Source organism: Manis javanica, chromosome 1 (genome assembly GCF_040802235.1).
Source record: "Manis javanica isolate MJ-LG chromosome 1, MJ_LKY, whole genome shotgun sequence".
Lineage (NCBI taxonomy): Eukaryota > Metazoa > Chordata > Mammalia > Pholidota > Manidae > Manis > Manis javanica.
Window position 1 is genome coordinate 110,733,956 of NC_133156.1, and position 14,992 is coordinate 110,748,947.

At 38.2% G+C, this 14,992-nt stretch overlaps 1 protein-coding gene across 11 annotated transcripts in view; it reads left to right on the forward strand.

Moving 5' to 3' along the window:
- ARL15 (ARF like GTPase 15) overlaps nt 1-14,992 on the forward strand; it is a 442,427-nt gene that overhangs the window by 138,183 nt on the left and 289,252 nt on the right. For 6 of the 11 annotated variants that reach the window (XR_012131183.1, XR_012131184.1, XR_012131166.1 and 3 more), the window contains exon 2: nt 8,112-8,207. The exons of 3 other annotated variants lie outside the window; for them this stretch is intronic. Coding sequence is in view for 5 of the 8 variants with exons in the window: in XM_073236299.1 (XP_073092400.1) it covers nt 8,112-8,207 (96 nt within the window). In the remaining 3 variants the exon portion in view is untranslated. Of the gene's footprint in view, nt 1-8,073; nt 8,208-14,992 lie in introns of all 11 variants that reach the window. 2 more of the 11 variants (XM_037022072.2, XM_037022073.2) reach the window with 1 other exon arrangement.

The window sequence follows — 14,992 nt, forward strand, 5'->3', positions numbered from 1 at the left end:
TAAGTAGAAACTAGTGTGTATGACGTGGAGATCACCAAAAGATACCATTTCATAGAATTTTGACTAAGAGGAGTTGTGAGGCTAGTAAGTACTTGGGAAAGTCATCCTCTAAGCTCCTGCCCCCATATACCAGTTATTTATCAAGTACCTGTCATGTACATTCCACTGTAAGAAAACTCTTGTCAGTATCACTGGAAATGGGAGGTCTACGTACTTAAAGTTCATAGGTAACCAAGTAGATGGGAAGTTTTAAGTTTCATCATATTTAATCTTTATAAGTAGAGTATACAGAATATAGTATGCATTTATCAATTATTATACTATGGTATAATGTTAAAATGTAAATGTGAAAGAAAATGTTGATGTTTTGTAATACAAAGGAAAAATGTAATACTTTGAAATGGGCAAAAAAGACTTCTAGATAGCCTTTCAATGCCATGCTGTCGTGCCTGGGAACTATTCTATCCACAGGGGCCTGAGTCTTTGTCTTTGACTAGACTATTTTATAACTCTGTAGAACTAGAAGTTAACTTGTAGAAAATTGACAGCAGTGCAAATGATTCTTGTCCACAGAAGTGCAAATTAGTTATGTCCTGGTGAATGCAGTTGCCCAGTGTTTGCATTCATTTCAACATTCCTTTAATACATTACACTTGTGGTTCTTTGACTTCTCCTTTGAACTTGTTGTAGCATCTTTCAGTTCCCTCATTGATTAATTAATGAATTAAATGGAATCTTTGATACAATTTTATTTTATATCTGTATGAGAGTTGTGATTTTTACCTTTTTTTGAAAAGTCATTTTATATAGTGATGCCTTTAGGAGGTGTTCAGTAATGCATGATTGTTTTTTCATCTTTTATGTGGCCCTCTAAATAGTGTTCTTGCTGAAGTGTTGGGTTTGTGTATTACTCATTTTTCAGACCCTTACTGTCAAGAAGCAGCATTTGCTGTAGATTTTGAGGTTGATAACAGCTTAGTGGGAAAAGGATTCTTTTATGAATCAGATGGTTAAAAGATTGCATGCTCTTCCTTCTCTATATTCCCTTTTTCTGACTCTGGGCAAGTTATTACCTCCAGGGAGTCCACGCTTCCTTTTCCATAAGTGTCAGACCTTGTATTGAATGTGCTGAGTGAGGCCTGGCACTTGGTAAATACTCCTTAAATGTGTGTTAACATTTCAGTCCTTTTCTGGAAGGTACTATGCCTGATCTTATCTTCCATCCATTTATCCTGATGGTTTTAATTTGTTGAGGCCTGTGAAATTAGATAAATCTGTTAAAATTATACCTAAAATGAATATCATTAGATTATGACTACAAGCTTGAGGAATTTTACTATGGATAAATAGTCTTTTTTTCCCCCTTCTTTTTTTCTCAGTATGTGTTAGGTAGTTGAGGTTGGTGGCTGAGTGGCTGGAAGAAGTTAGACAATTACCCTGTTTTGTTCTCAAATATATTAACTTGTGTATCTGATTGATTAGGGATCACTGTATTTTCTCTTGGTTGGTATTAAAGCTAATTTGTGTCTCCTGAGATTTATTCCAACAAATGAGAGAGGTGTGTATATATAAAGGAGACAGAAAGAGAGAGAGAGGGGAAAGTTAAGTTCAGTGGGATGGGGAGCTTGCTGTGCATTCAGAATAAGATGAGGCCAGGTGTCAGGAAGAAACAACTCAGGATTGTTTTAAAGATGTTTGGGCAAAGTGCTCCCATGTGAACCAAATGCCCGTGGTGACGTGGTGTGGGTGGGGAGATGCGGAGGTAGAAGAGGTAGACCTGTAAAAAGAAACTCAATCTGATTCACTATAAAGTCCAGACTAAGGCCATATTCTGGTCTCTCTGGCAAGCCATGGATATGAATTGAGGATGAAACCAAGAAAAGCTGTTGAGATGATGAGAATTCCTCAACATTTGCCTCCCTTACTGAATGTGAGGCGTATTAGAGCAGAGGGTCCAGGTGCTATGTATCCCATGATCATCCAACTGAGCTGCAAAAAAGTGGTGACATTAATCTGACTATTTGGGAAGGTGGGATTTTTGTTGTTATAGTAAGTAACATTTAAATAAAATGACCCTGTGAGAAGAATCACTAAAGAAGTATAATTTTGTTTCAGTCTCTTTAGGTGTTATTGTGGTCTATCTGTAAGGGAGTGTAGAGACAGGAATAAAACTGTATTAAAAGTTTGTTATCAATGGTTGAAGTGCTTCTTGCAAGAGTGAAATGTGTTTTCTGTGGCACCCAAGGCAGAGTATTCCATGAATCCCCCCACTCTGCCCCTCCTTGTTAATACCACGAATGTGATGTGAAGACAGAGCAATACTGACCTCTCAGTAACCCTAGGACATGTAACCCTTTTGGGGAGTTGGTTTATAATTGTATCAACTACTTTTTGAGGGAGAGGATTTCTTTTCTGCCCTTCTTTGTGTAATGTGAAGCACCCAAAATTGGTTTGTAAACAAACATTTGTTGATTCTATGGCCTGTTCCTTAATGCAAGTCATAGCATAAGCTTTTCCTTCTCTAGTGTTTGCATATCTTGGCCATCTCTCAAAGCTTGAGGTAAGCAGATTGGAATACAGTGCCTCTGATGAGGGCTTGTCATTTTGATACACCATTATGCTCTGTGTGTTCTAAGCCTTTTAAAATCGCTGAATGTTTTGAGCTGCTGTTGTTTGGACTTGCACTTCCCCCCAAATGCTGAAGGTACTGACTGAATCTTGTTGGTACAAACATCCAGACCTTTTTTATGTTCTGCCCTAGACAGATGGCTTGTAAGAAATGTAGGCAGGTAAAAGGATTAGTTTTAATTATGTTCAGAGCTAGTGTGATCATGAAGCAGGGGCATCCCCTCCCGTTCAGGTGCTTTTCTGTGACACAGGCCTTAAGACATTTACCTGAAAGGTGTGTTAAAAGAGCAGTCATTTGGAGTTCTGGCCTTGGCATCCGTGAGTTGTTTCTCATTACCTGAAGAACACCCAGGCAAGTTGGTGCTGCTTTTTCACAGTGAAGCACCAGATTAGCACTTTTCCTTCTGTCTTATACTTCCAATAGCTGATTCTTCTGCCAGCAGATTTTCAGAGTGGTCTTTTTTTTTTTTTTTTTTTTTTTTAGTTTTTGGTTTCTTGGGTTTTTTTTTTTTTTTAGATAATTATTTTTTATTGAAGGGTTGTTGACACACAGTATTACATTAGTTTCATGTGTACAACACAGTGATTCAACATTTATATACATGATAATTCTAGGTACTAGCTATCACCATACCAAGTTGTTACAATATTTTGACTATGTTCCTTATGCTATACGTTACATCCCGGTTACTTATTTATTTTACAATTGGAAGTGTGTCCTTTTTTTTTTTTTGAGAGGGCATCTCTCATATTTATTGATCAAATGGTTGTTAACAACAATAAAATTCTGTATAGGGGAGTCAATGCTCAATGCACAATCATTAATCCACCCCAAGCCTAATTTTCGTCAGTCTCCAATCTTCTGAAGCATAACGAACAAGTTCTTACATAGAGAACAAATTCTTACATAGTGAATAAGTTACATGGTGAACAGTACAAGGGCAGTCATCACAGAAACTTTCGGTTTTGATCATGCATTATGAACTATAAACAGTCAGTTCAAATATGAATATTCGTTTGATTTTTATACTTGATTTATATGTGGATACCACATTTCTCTCTTTATTATTATTATTTTTAATAAAATGCTGAAGTGGTAGATAGATGCAAGATAAAGGTTGAAAACATAGTTTAGTGTTGTAAGAGAGCAGATGTAGATGATCAGGTGTGTGCCTGTAGACTATGTGTTAATCCAAGCTAGACAAGGGCAATAAAACATCCACGGATGCAGCAGGTTTCTCTCAGAACAGGGGGGGAGAGGTTCTAAGCCTCACCTCTGTTGATCCCCAATTTCTCATCTGATAGCCCCCCTGCGACTGTGCCTGTCTTAGGTTGTTCCTCCCTTGAGGAATCTTACCCATCTCTGGCTAACCAGTCATCTTCCGGGGCCATACAGGGAAATGTAAAGTTGGTAAGTGAGAGAGAAGCCTTATTGTTTGAAAAGGTTAGTTTTTTACTTCTTTGGATATTTATGCCCTGTGGCTTCTATGCCCAGCATTTGTCTTGAGGTATCTTTACCACTTGGAAGAATTGTGATACACGGTAAATTCGATATGAGGCACGAATTCTATTTAGGGGTTGTAATTAGGAAGGACAGAGTGGTCTTTTTTAAGTGCAGCAAAGATGGGATCCAACTGAATTGCTCCACATCCATTACCGTGTGGAGCGATAAGAAGGGATTAGTCACCTAATCAGGGAATCTTCCAAGGACCTGGGAATGACCTGTCCTAGTTATTTTTTTTTGTTTCCTACTCTCTGAGGCACAGACCAAGTTCAACCACTGGGAGGTGGGCTAGGGTGAGACCCAGACTTGATCTTTTCCAATTCTGTGCATGTTTCCTTTCCATTTTCTATAATTAAAAAAGCTATTAATTTGAAAAAGACAGATGCACCCCTATGTTTATTGCAGCACTATTTACAATAGCCAAGAAATGGAAGCAACCTAAGTGTCCATCAGTAGATGAATGGATAAAGAAGATATGGTATATATGCACAATGGAATATTATTCAGCCATAAGAAGAAAACAAATTCCTACCATTTGCAACAACATGGATGGAGCTAGAGGGTATTATGGTCAGTGAAATAAGCCAGGCAGAGAAAGACAAGTACCAAATAATTTCACTCATATGTGGAGTATAAGAACAAAGAAAAACTGAAGGAACAAAACAGCAGCAGAATCACAGAACCCAAGAATGGACTAACAGTTACCAAAGGGAAAGGGACTGGGGAAAATGGGTGGGAAGGGAGGGATAAGGGCAGGGAAAAAGAAAGGGGGCATTACAATTAGCATGTATAATGTGGGGGGGGCATGGGGAGGGCTGTACAACACAGAGAAGACAAGTAGTGATTCTATAGCATCTTACTATGCTGATGGACAGTGACTGTAATGGGGATTGTGGGAGGGACTTGGTGAAGGGGGGAGCCTAGTAAACATAATGTTCTGTATGTAATTGTAGATTAATGATAACAACAACAAAAAAAGCTATTAATACAAACTCCAAAAAATCTTTTAGAGAGCTTACATACTGCAAAGCTGGCCCAGCAGTGTGGTAATCGACTGGTTCCCTTTTATTTCTTTATGCTGCTGATCAATATTCTAAGTGGAATTTCCCATAACATCATAAAAGTGTTTAACTGCATTTTCTTTAGGGTGCAAGCTATACAATTTTAACAATTGAAGCTTATTTATCTGAGTAGGGGATACAGAAAGGATATAGTCTGAAGCATTTTAACCTTTGATCTGAGTACTGCTTGACTTTTTATTGCCAAAGATTCCTTTTGAAACAGAGCTATGAAAATGTCCCCTTATTTTTAAATATTCAAAGTTAAAATGTAAATACATAAAATGAACATAGCATACAGGCAGTCAGGATATGGAAGGGGACAGCATTCGAGTGAGACCTGAGACACTCTGAACCTCTGGTTCTCCTGGTGGGTTATTAGGCTTTGCCTCAAAGGTATATAACATTTTGTTCAATTGCTGCAAGATGTTCAAACCATTTGGTCTCTGCTGATACACCTCAGTCTAATGTATTTAAAGTGAGATCGAATAAAGCAGAAAACCAAAAACACTAGCAATTCTAAAGAAAGTGTAAATCTCCAAATCACAAAGAGCTGAAACCACAACTGTTTCCTGCAGATTGTTAGTCAAACATCTGCAGCAGGTGTTTTTGCTGCTTGCATATCAGTACGTATTTACTGGTGGATTCTTTGGAGTTTAAAGTTTTCACCCATAATTGTAAAATCCATGAGAATGAAAATACAGTAGTGTTGATGATTTTGATTTCCTTTTTTTCCTCCATTCCATATTCCCAAGATGTTTATATAGGTAACCAGTGACTGTGGCATGTTTTCACATTTCTGTTGAGCTCTGTTTCAATTGGATGTACTTAAATCTTTTCATAATTCAGTGTATCTCACTGTAGCTGTTACTCACATATGTCATATTTTAATAAAGAATGTAATGAAGAAATAGCATGAATGTATAAACACCAAAATCTTGACTAATAACCAGAAGTTTGTTTTCTGTTTTACCCATACCAAGAACGAAATTTAGTAGTTTTATAAAGTATGCTTGATATAATAATAGCAACAATGATAATCATCCTAGTTCGGACTGCTATAACAAAGTACCATAGAATGGGTGGCTTAAACAACAAACATTTATTTTTCAAAGTTCTGGAGTCCGAGTCACAGTTTCACAGTCCAAGAAGTTAGCAGATTCAGCATGTGGTGAGAGCCTGCTTCCTAGCTTACAGACAGCCCAGTCTTATTGCTTTGTAGGGCCACTCATCCCATTCATGAAGACTCCACTCTCACGACTTAATCTCCTCCCCAAGGCCCCATCTCCTAGTAACTGTCACACTGGGGTTAGCATTTCAACATATAAATGGGGGGCATAAACATTTAGCCCATAACAGTAATAATGGGCAGCTCTTATTGCTCAATTGCCAAATTAATAATCTAAGCACTTTATATATAATGAATTTAATCTTGACAACAACTGTCTTATCACCATTGTTGGTATAAGAAGACTGAGTCCCAGAGAGGGTATGTGATTTGACACATGTGATTCAGCTAGTGAGTGACAGAGCTGGGAATCAAACCCAGATATCTGGCCAGAGAGTTTGAGCTCTTAATTTCTAAATAATGGAAAAAGCTGTAGTTCACTTTCCCCTGTCTGCTATCAAGTACACCTGTAATATTTTTTATTAATATACTTAAGTATCTTGAGACCTCAGTATTTTCAACTCTAAAGTGATAACCTTAGATTCTATAATATTTAATCTTGAAGGTTTTTTTCTAGCTCTAAAGGTCTAAATTCCATATAGTTTTAACCATGTGTCAGCCACCAGTTGCACACTGGTTAAATAAATTTTGGGGTGGTCATACAGTGAAATTGTATGCTGATATTACAAAGAATCAGATAGAACTCTTATAATATGGAGGATTGTCTATGCTGAATCAGAAAAACAATGAGCTAGTTGTTAACTATGCATACAGTAATCCCATTTTTGTTTAAAAAAGTATATGTACATGACTATGCATAAAAAATGAAGAACTGAATACTAATTTCTGTATGAGTTTAGAATATAAAGGACTTTTTCTTTCTCCCTTCTGTATTTGATTAAGTAATATTTGCAAGTATTACTCTAAATATCAGGAAAAAATCAAATGTACATCTCTGTGTGCCTATAACTGGACTACAGATCTATTCAATTTGCTTGAGACCAACTGTGATTAATTTTATCCATTGATTTACACATTTCACAAACATACTCTGTCAGGCATGATGATACAAAGTTGAATAAATAATTATTTAAAGTTAACATATATGTAATGGGGGAGACAGACTTTCAGTAAGTATTTTGGCTTTAATGCAATGCAGTAAGTAGAACTTTAGCAATGCAAACTAAATGCTATGAAAGTACAGTGTCATGTGAGCCTAGACAGGAAGGAGAAGCTAGGGAAACCTGGAGAAATGAGAGCTATATTGCCTCATGGACAAAAAGAATATGGATTGACTTTGAGTAAACAGGCATCCAGAGTGTCTCGAGAGAGGTCTACATATCATTTCCATCCACTAGTAGACAGTGGGACACCCTACTGTGTGGGACGTGCCACTCTCAGGCCAGTCCTTTGGGACACCAGATAGCATGACTAGAGGTCACCTTGGGAAGATCATACAGCCCGTGGTAAAGCTCTTCTTCAATGAGAGTTAGAAGAAAGATTATTTATTTTTGGTGTGTATGATGTGTCAGGTGGTCTGAAGTAGATTCTTTCCAGAGCTTATTCTATAAATATCAGTGTTTATTCTATAAATATCAAATTTGAAAGTATTAAACTACATAAAATCACTCTATTTTCTATTACCTATTCCCTCTTTTCACTTTGCCATTAAGGTACATAGTTTTTTTTGTTTGTTTGTTTTTGTTTTTTGCCAGGTCAAAGATTTTTATTAGAGAAAGACATTTCATTTTAGGTGGCTGGAAAGTACGTGCAGCTGAGAACCATCAACCATTTAGACTACATGCTTCATTTGAGTTGTGTTTCTGGACAAAAGTCAAGTATGACAACTGTGAGTTTCATAACTTTCTCTAACTTGATTCAAAATGTTTTGGGGCCAAAATACTTCTGAGATCTTTTCTGTTCTCTCCTGGTGAGGCCCTGTACAGGTTTCAAGGTCAAGACAATATCACCAGGTCTCAAAAAATTGCAGAAGAGATGAGAAGCCATGAGTCTTAGGCTTGCATCATCTCTTAAACTTGCCTGTGGTCTCCCAGTCATGACTTACCACTTCTTGTTCAAGATGAAAATCTCGGAGGAACGGATAATTTGTCATGTACTTGGTCTGTTTTAACAAATGCTCAGGTTTTTTAATTGGAGTTACAGCTTTTAGACAATGTAGAATAGGTTGTGAGGTGGAAATATGTTGTTCAAGAGGGCTGAATAGACAAGGACGGATCATAGAAAGCAGTGGTTGGTGGGAATTAATCCCAGTGAGTGGCAGTCAGGATGCTACAGTTTTCACTACCATAGTTTCTCTGGGGATGATCAAACCCAGCCTGTACTTTCTATTTTGGGCTCTTTTTTATTTGTGTAATATTATCCATAATAGCTCAGCCCCAGACTATCTAGTTTTTTCAAAATTCAGTCATGGTTAACAAAGTCAAAAAGTTGATTCTTAGCCCTAAATCTGAGCAATTTATAATAGAGCCATGTGAACTACTTCAGTGAATCAAATATTTGATTGCATACCTGTGATGTGCTCGGCACAGTCCTTGGGTTGAAGTAGCTAAGTTCTTTGAAGGCTTTATTGCAAAACAGTAAGGATAAAATATATGTATTGAAGAAATATTTAAGAAGTAGGCTCCACATGAGAAGGGCTCCTTCATGAATTATGAGCAGTGTGAGGGAGGAAGAACTGAGGATGTTAAGAGGGCTCTAGCTGTGGGAGATGGGTTGGAAAATGATGATCCATTTGCCAAAATAGAAATAGAGGATGGAGGACAAATGGGTGGGAGTATTGATAGTGAGCTTAGGTTTTTGTTAGTTTGAGTACCTAAGGGATAACTAGCTAAAAATATCAAAAACAATCTTTTGGATTTCCAGAAAGAGGCTGAAGCTGGATACGGGATTTGGAAATCATCAGTATAGTTGCAGCAATGAGAATAGAGAGAATGACTTGGTAGAACATATCGAGTGAAAAAGGTCATCACTGGACATTAATGCGTAGCCTGGATTTCCATCTCTGCCATTCCATTAAGAATATCAGGACCAGCAACATCCTCCATATTTGCAAAGAGAATAGTTACCTGTGTGTTCTGATTTTATGTAACTCCTTAGAAGTGTTTATCTTTGTCGATTACCTTCTCCCTCTTGAAACACTTAGTTTTTCGTGACTTCCATTGACACTGTGTTTTCTAGTTTTTTCACCCATCAGTCATCAGTTTCTGTGCTTATGCCTGATTTGTAAAGACTGGACAATTCAGGATTCTGCCGAGGGCTCCCCCTCTTCAGCGCTCGCCTCTGGCATTACCTTGTGCTTTAATTCTAGAGGAAGACAAAATCTATTAAGAGTCAGATAAAGGTATAAGATGTGCCAAAAACAACAGAATATGATTTAAAGGTATGTGTGTTCCTTCCATTAAAAAAAAATGTGGAGGGGATATAGAAAGAACTCCATCAACGTCAATCCAATGATACCAGGTGATGAGAAGGAATAATCCAGTGTTGTTGTGGAGGATTGTGGAAATCATCCAGCAAATTAGCTTAAAAATATTTATTGAGTGTGTACTTCGTGCCAGGCCATGTTTTAGTTGCTGAGGATGCATCTGTAAAAATCCTGCAAAAACTCCTGCCCTCGTGGAACTTAATATTGTAATGAGGGGAGACAGACAATAAACCAATGAATAAGTAAATTATTGAGTATGTAAGACAAGTGCTGTGGAAAAACATATACATGTAAGGGCCATAGGGAATGTTGTGAGGAGGGAGGATATACTTTTTAATAGAGTGATCAGGTCGGGTCTCACTGAAAGAGTGATATGTGAGCAAAAACTTGAATAAGAAAAAGAAGTGACTCTGAGTCCTGTATATATCTAGGGCAAGAGATTTCCAGACAGAGGGCAAGGCAAGTGCAAAGGCCCTGAAGTACCTGTGTACCTACCATGGTCCAGGAACTACAAGAAAGCCTGTTTGCCTGAGCAGCTGATTAAGGTTGGAAATCCTAGAAGGTATATTTATAGAAACCATAGGGGGGACAAAAGAGGGAGTGAGGGAGGTGATGGCAGCTTTTATAGGACCTAGTAATATCTTATAAGGGCTTTGATTTTTATCCTGAATGAGATAGGTAGCCTTTGGAGGATTTAGTGGAAAGGAGACAAGACCTAACACATTTCAACAGGATCACTCCAGCTACTGAGTTGTAGACAGATTCTAGGGAGGTTGGAGTTGAAGCAGGAAGCCAGTTGTGAGACCATCCATGGGAGATACATTCCAAGACCCGGGGTGAATCATGCCTTAAACTGCAGATAGTACCAAACCCTGTGTGTATGTACTGTTTTTTCCTACATAAATAGACATTTATAAATTAGGCATAGTAGGAGAGTAACAGTAATAAGAAAATAAAACCTTTATAGCAATATATTGTAATACAAGTTGTGTGAATGTGGTCCCTCTCTCTCAAAATATCTTACTGTATTATACTCACCCCGTCTTGTGATGATGTGAGATGATAAAATGCCTTCCTGATGAGATGAAGTGAGGTAGGTGAATGGTGTAGGTACTGTGAAGTTACCTTAGGCTACTCTTGGCCTTCTGACCACAGGTCAGAAGAGGATCATCTGCTTCCAGACAGGTTGACCTAGAGTAACTGACACTGCATATAGGGGGCACTACTGTATTGCAGTCATCTAGGCAAGAGATGTTAGTGGCTTAGACCACAGTCGTCACAGTGGTCACAGTGGTAAGGGTAGAGGTGGTGAGTAGTTGGATTCTGGATATATTTTGAAGCCGTGCTGACAGGATTTCCTAATGGACTGGATGTGTGGTTTGAGAAGAAAAAACGCCAAGGATCATTCCAAGGTTTTTGGCTTGAGCAACTGAAAAAATGGAGTTCTGTTAACTGAGAGGAGGAAAAGGTTTGGGATGATGTAACTCCAGGGGGAAAATATGTTCCCACCCTGGTGCAAATAAGTTTTGAAGCCGAAATCAGTGAAAGGGAGAAATAAAGTGGGAGAAATACATTTATTGCCTATAAGCAGTTGCCTACTTCTGCTCACCCATGTCTGTCTGTCTGTCTGTCTATCTGTCTGTCTCTCTTCCATGCCCTGGTCTCTCTGTCTCTCTTTCTCTCCTACCTACCACCCCTCTCCTGCTCCCCACCCATTTTGTAATCACCTATTGATACAGAGATGGACTATTTCTCTTCACCCCTTGGAAGCACCTATTGATATGGAGATGCACTAAGGCCAGGTCAGAGATTCAGAAAATAGTGCAGTTTTACCAACAGATGAATTATGAGTTCTATGTTTAGTTGAGATGCCCGTTAAACAGGTAGGTGGAATAGACATTTGCATGTATGAGTTTAGAGGTTATGCCACAGCTTTGCATTGAGATTTAAAAGCATCCAGAGAGATTTGAGAGCATATAACTAGCTGAGATCAACAAGGAATGTGTTTAGATAGAAAAGAAGTTTTAGTTCAGCCTCAGGCATTCCAGTGATAAGATCGTGATGAGATTAAGCAAGTGAAAAGGAGCCCCTCATCAGTGAAACAGAAAATCCAGAAATTAAGTGAGAAAGTCTTGTAAGGAGGAAGCAGTAATAATCCTATTAACCAAAAGATCTGTAAGACTGGCTGAGAACTGGATGCTGGATCTAGTAACGTGGACATCATTGATGACCTTGGCAAGAAGAGTGTGGTGAGAGCCTGATGGGAGTGGTGTGCAGTAGGAAAGGGGAAGAGGAAATGGAGAGGATGCTCTCAAGGAGTTTTGCTCTGCAAGAATGCAAAGAATCAGAGAAAGAAGTGGAGCCAGAAGAAAGCCCTTCTTTTTCTTCCTCTCCAACCCCTCACCCCCCCTCTCCCGTACTCTCTTCTCCCCGTTGTGGAAGAAGCAGCAGCATGATGTCTCCTGGTGGGACTCACCCAGTAGCCAGGGGAATTTGGGTCTTGTAGAGGGGGGTGAACAACTGAAGCAGTTTCCTTGAACTGGTTGAAGGGAATAGAACCTGCTGGTAGCAGTGGTTTTCGAGAAGAGCATTACAGTTCATCCACAACATTGGCCTTAATGGTCCTTGGAGCTAGATAGGAAGCCATCAAAATGCCAAGGAAATGCAAAATCTAATGAATTAGTGAAATGATTTAGGTATAACCTAGGAGGGCTATTGCTGATCCAAATCTCTGGGAAGAATTAGGCAGTGTCTGCTTAAATCTGGGGTGCATGCCCCCTGAACAAACCATCTTTAAGGCATGACATTTCCATTACAGTGACTTGAAAAAGAATTTCCAACATAACCAATTTGTCAGGGAAGAATCCAATTCATGACTTGCTGTCAAAAGTCTTCTGAAATTTAAAATTATATATAGAAATGAAGCAAATAAAACTCACTCTATCAATTCTTTTGTGGTAAGTTTAAAATAACATTTTTATTTTCACAATGCAAATATTTATACTGTAATCACACCTTGATTGTATTTCCAGTTAAAAATATCAAACTAATTAATTTAGGCTTGTGATCTTAACTGTAAATATTTTTTTTAATTGGAAGTGGACTGTTTGAGGACTTGAGATCTACCAAGTTTTGTATTTAATTTATTAGAGTTATAAGAATTTAGTATTTGGAAATATTTTATGTGTCAAGTGATTAAAGCGCTTTAAGAAGAAAATTGAACATGTTAAATTTGAAGATACAAGTTAAAATATTAAAGAGATTAAATTAAGCCTGTTAAAGGAACCAATTGTTAAAGTTCCCATTAAAAGTGATTGCTGTAATAGTCTAGGTTTATAACTACAATTACATGATTTGTAAGATAGACTTAAAAGCATAAGGAACAGTGATGATTTTACATTTTTAGCTTTAATAATTTGAACAGTAATTTGCAAGACAAAAGTGTCATTTCTGTGCAAGAATACAGAAAAAAACTTCACTTGATGGGCTCCTTAGGTGACCTCATCCATGGCTCTAGAAACCACTCAGTGATTTTCATATTTATATCAACACTGACCTCTCTCCAGAACCCTAGACTCCACTACCCATTTGCTTATTTGATATTTTCATATGGATGTCTCATCGCAGTTATCTCAATCATAACTAAAACCAAACTCTTAGTTCCTTTCCCATCCTACTACCCCCAAGCCTTAATTCCTTAATTGTTAAAGCCAGAAATCTAGGTGTCATTTTTGATTCCTCTTCATTTCATTTCAGTCACTAAGAAGGCCCCATAGGATTCTGGCAGGAGACAGGTGATGTATGTAAACTGGGTAATTGGAAGAGAGTTAACTAATGGAACTATTTACAAAGGTGAGGACAGGTATGAGGAAACCGTCCCTATCCTACCCCGCTGCCACCAGATTATGCGGTGAGCTCTTACTTGAATATATGCATAATTTAAATCTGAGACTCTTTGTTTCATATTTTTACATAGCAGAGAATATTTGCATTTTGCTGGTGACCTCTTAGCCCCCTTGTATGTTCCCAATCAACCCTGATCCTTTCAGATGCATTTTATGTACTCTTTTGCTGATGAATATTTTATCTCTGCGAATACTTTCTCTAATTTGTCCATGAACATTTCCCTTGAGGACCCTCATACCCACTATTATTGTAATTATAAAATCGATTCTAACACTAAATTCAGAGTCATGATATACCCTTTCTTGCTTACAGAGAGCCATGGGGAGCTGGAGTCCGTTCAGGCAAAGTCATAATTCCTTGTACAGAATGCCATAATTATTTTCACAGATTCACCGAATAAATGAGGCAAAATGTTCATTGTGCTTTTTTAACATAAGCCTTCATCTAATCCTTTTCCTTCCATTCCTGTTCCCCCTACTGTTTTTTTCTTTAATACACTAGTTTATTAGTTTACTGCAAGCCTTTAGGTTTTATTTTTTCAGGAAAGCTGAATTTGTCAGCTAAAGACCTTTTGTTACTGTTTTTTGTTTGTTTTAGTTTTTGCTGTCTATAAATATGGTTGCTCTCTTTTTGGCATGTTTCAGATCAGCAATTTGTTGTAGTTGTAACAGTTACTTCACAATTTTGGTGTGATTTGCAGATTACAAAAGGGAGACGTGAATTTGAGAACCAGAGTGGTCTTACTTAAAAGAAAATGCCAGTCCCACATCCTTAGGAAGTTTCTTTGTTTCTAGTGACAAGCAGCACAGACTACCTGAGTTGTGCTACGCATACCTCCAAAAATATCCTGTCCCATTTTCCTCCTAAAATATATTAAGGTTGAAAGGAAAACTAGAATATGCCAGTATGGTCTTAAGAGTTGCCAGGCATTAGTCGCCTACACATACATGGCCAGCCCGCATCCACTTGCACATGATAATCTATCGGTGGAAGAACAGAAAGGAAAAAGAAGATGCCCATAGAATAGGAGAGCTGAGTACACAAGTGACTAACAGGGAGAATCAGGAACATCCAGGCCAGATAGCTCTCATTCTGCCCTCTGCGTTGCTTCAGCTAGACTCTACTTAGCCATTCCCAAGGCTCTGGCATATTCTGTTGGAATAAATCCATGGAATTGGCAGATCAACAAATCTTGTGTGGTGCTCACCGGTGCCGGGCTGGAGCAGTCCAAGGTCATTCTCTTGTTGCCATGGAGTTTGGTGCTGGGTGCCGGGCACTTAGTG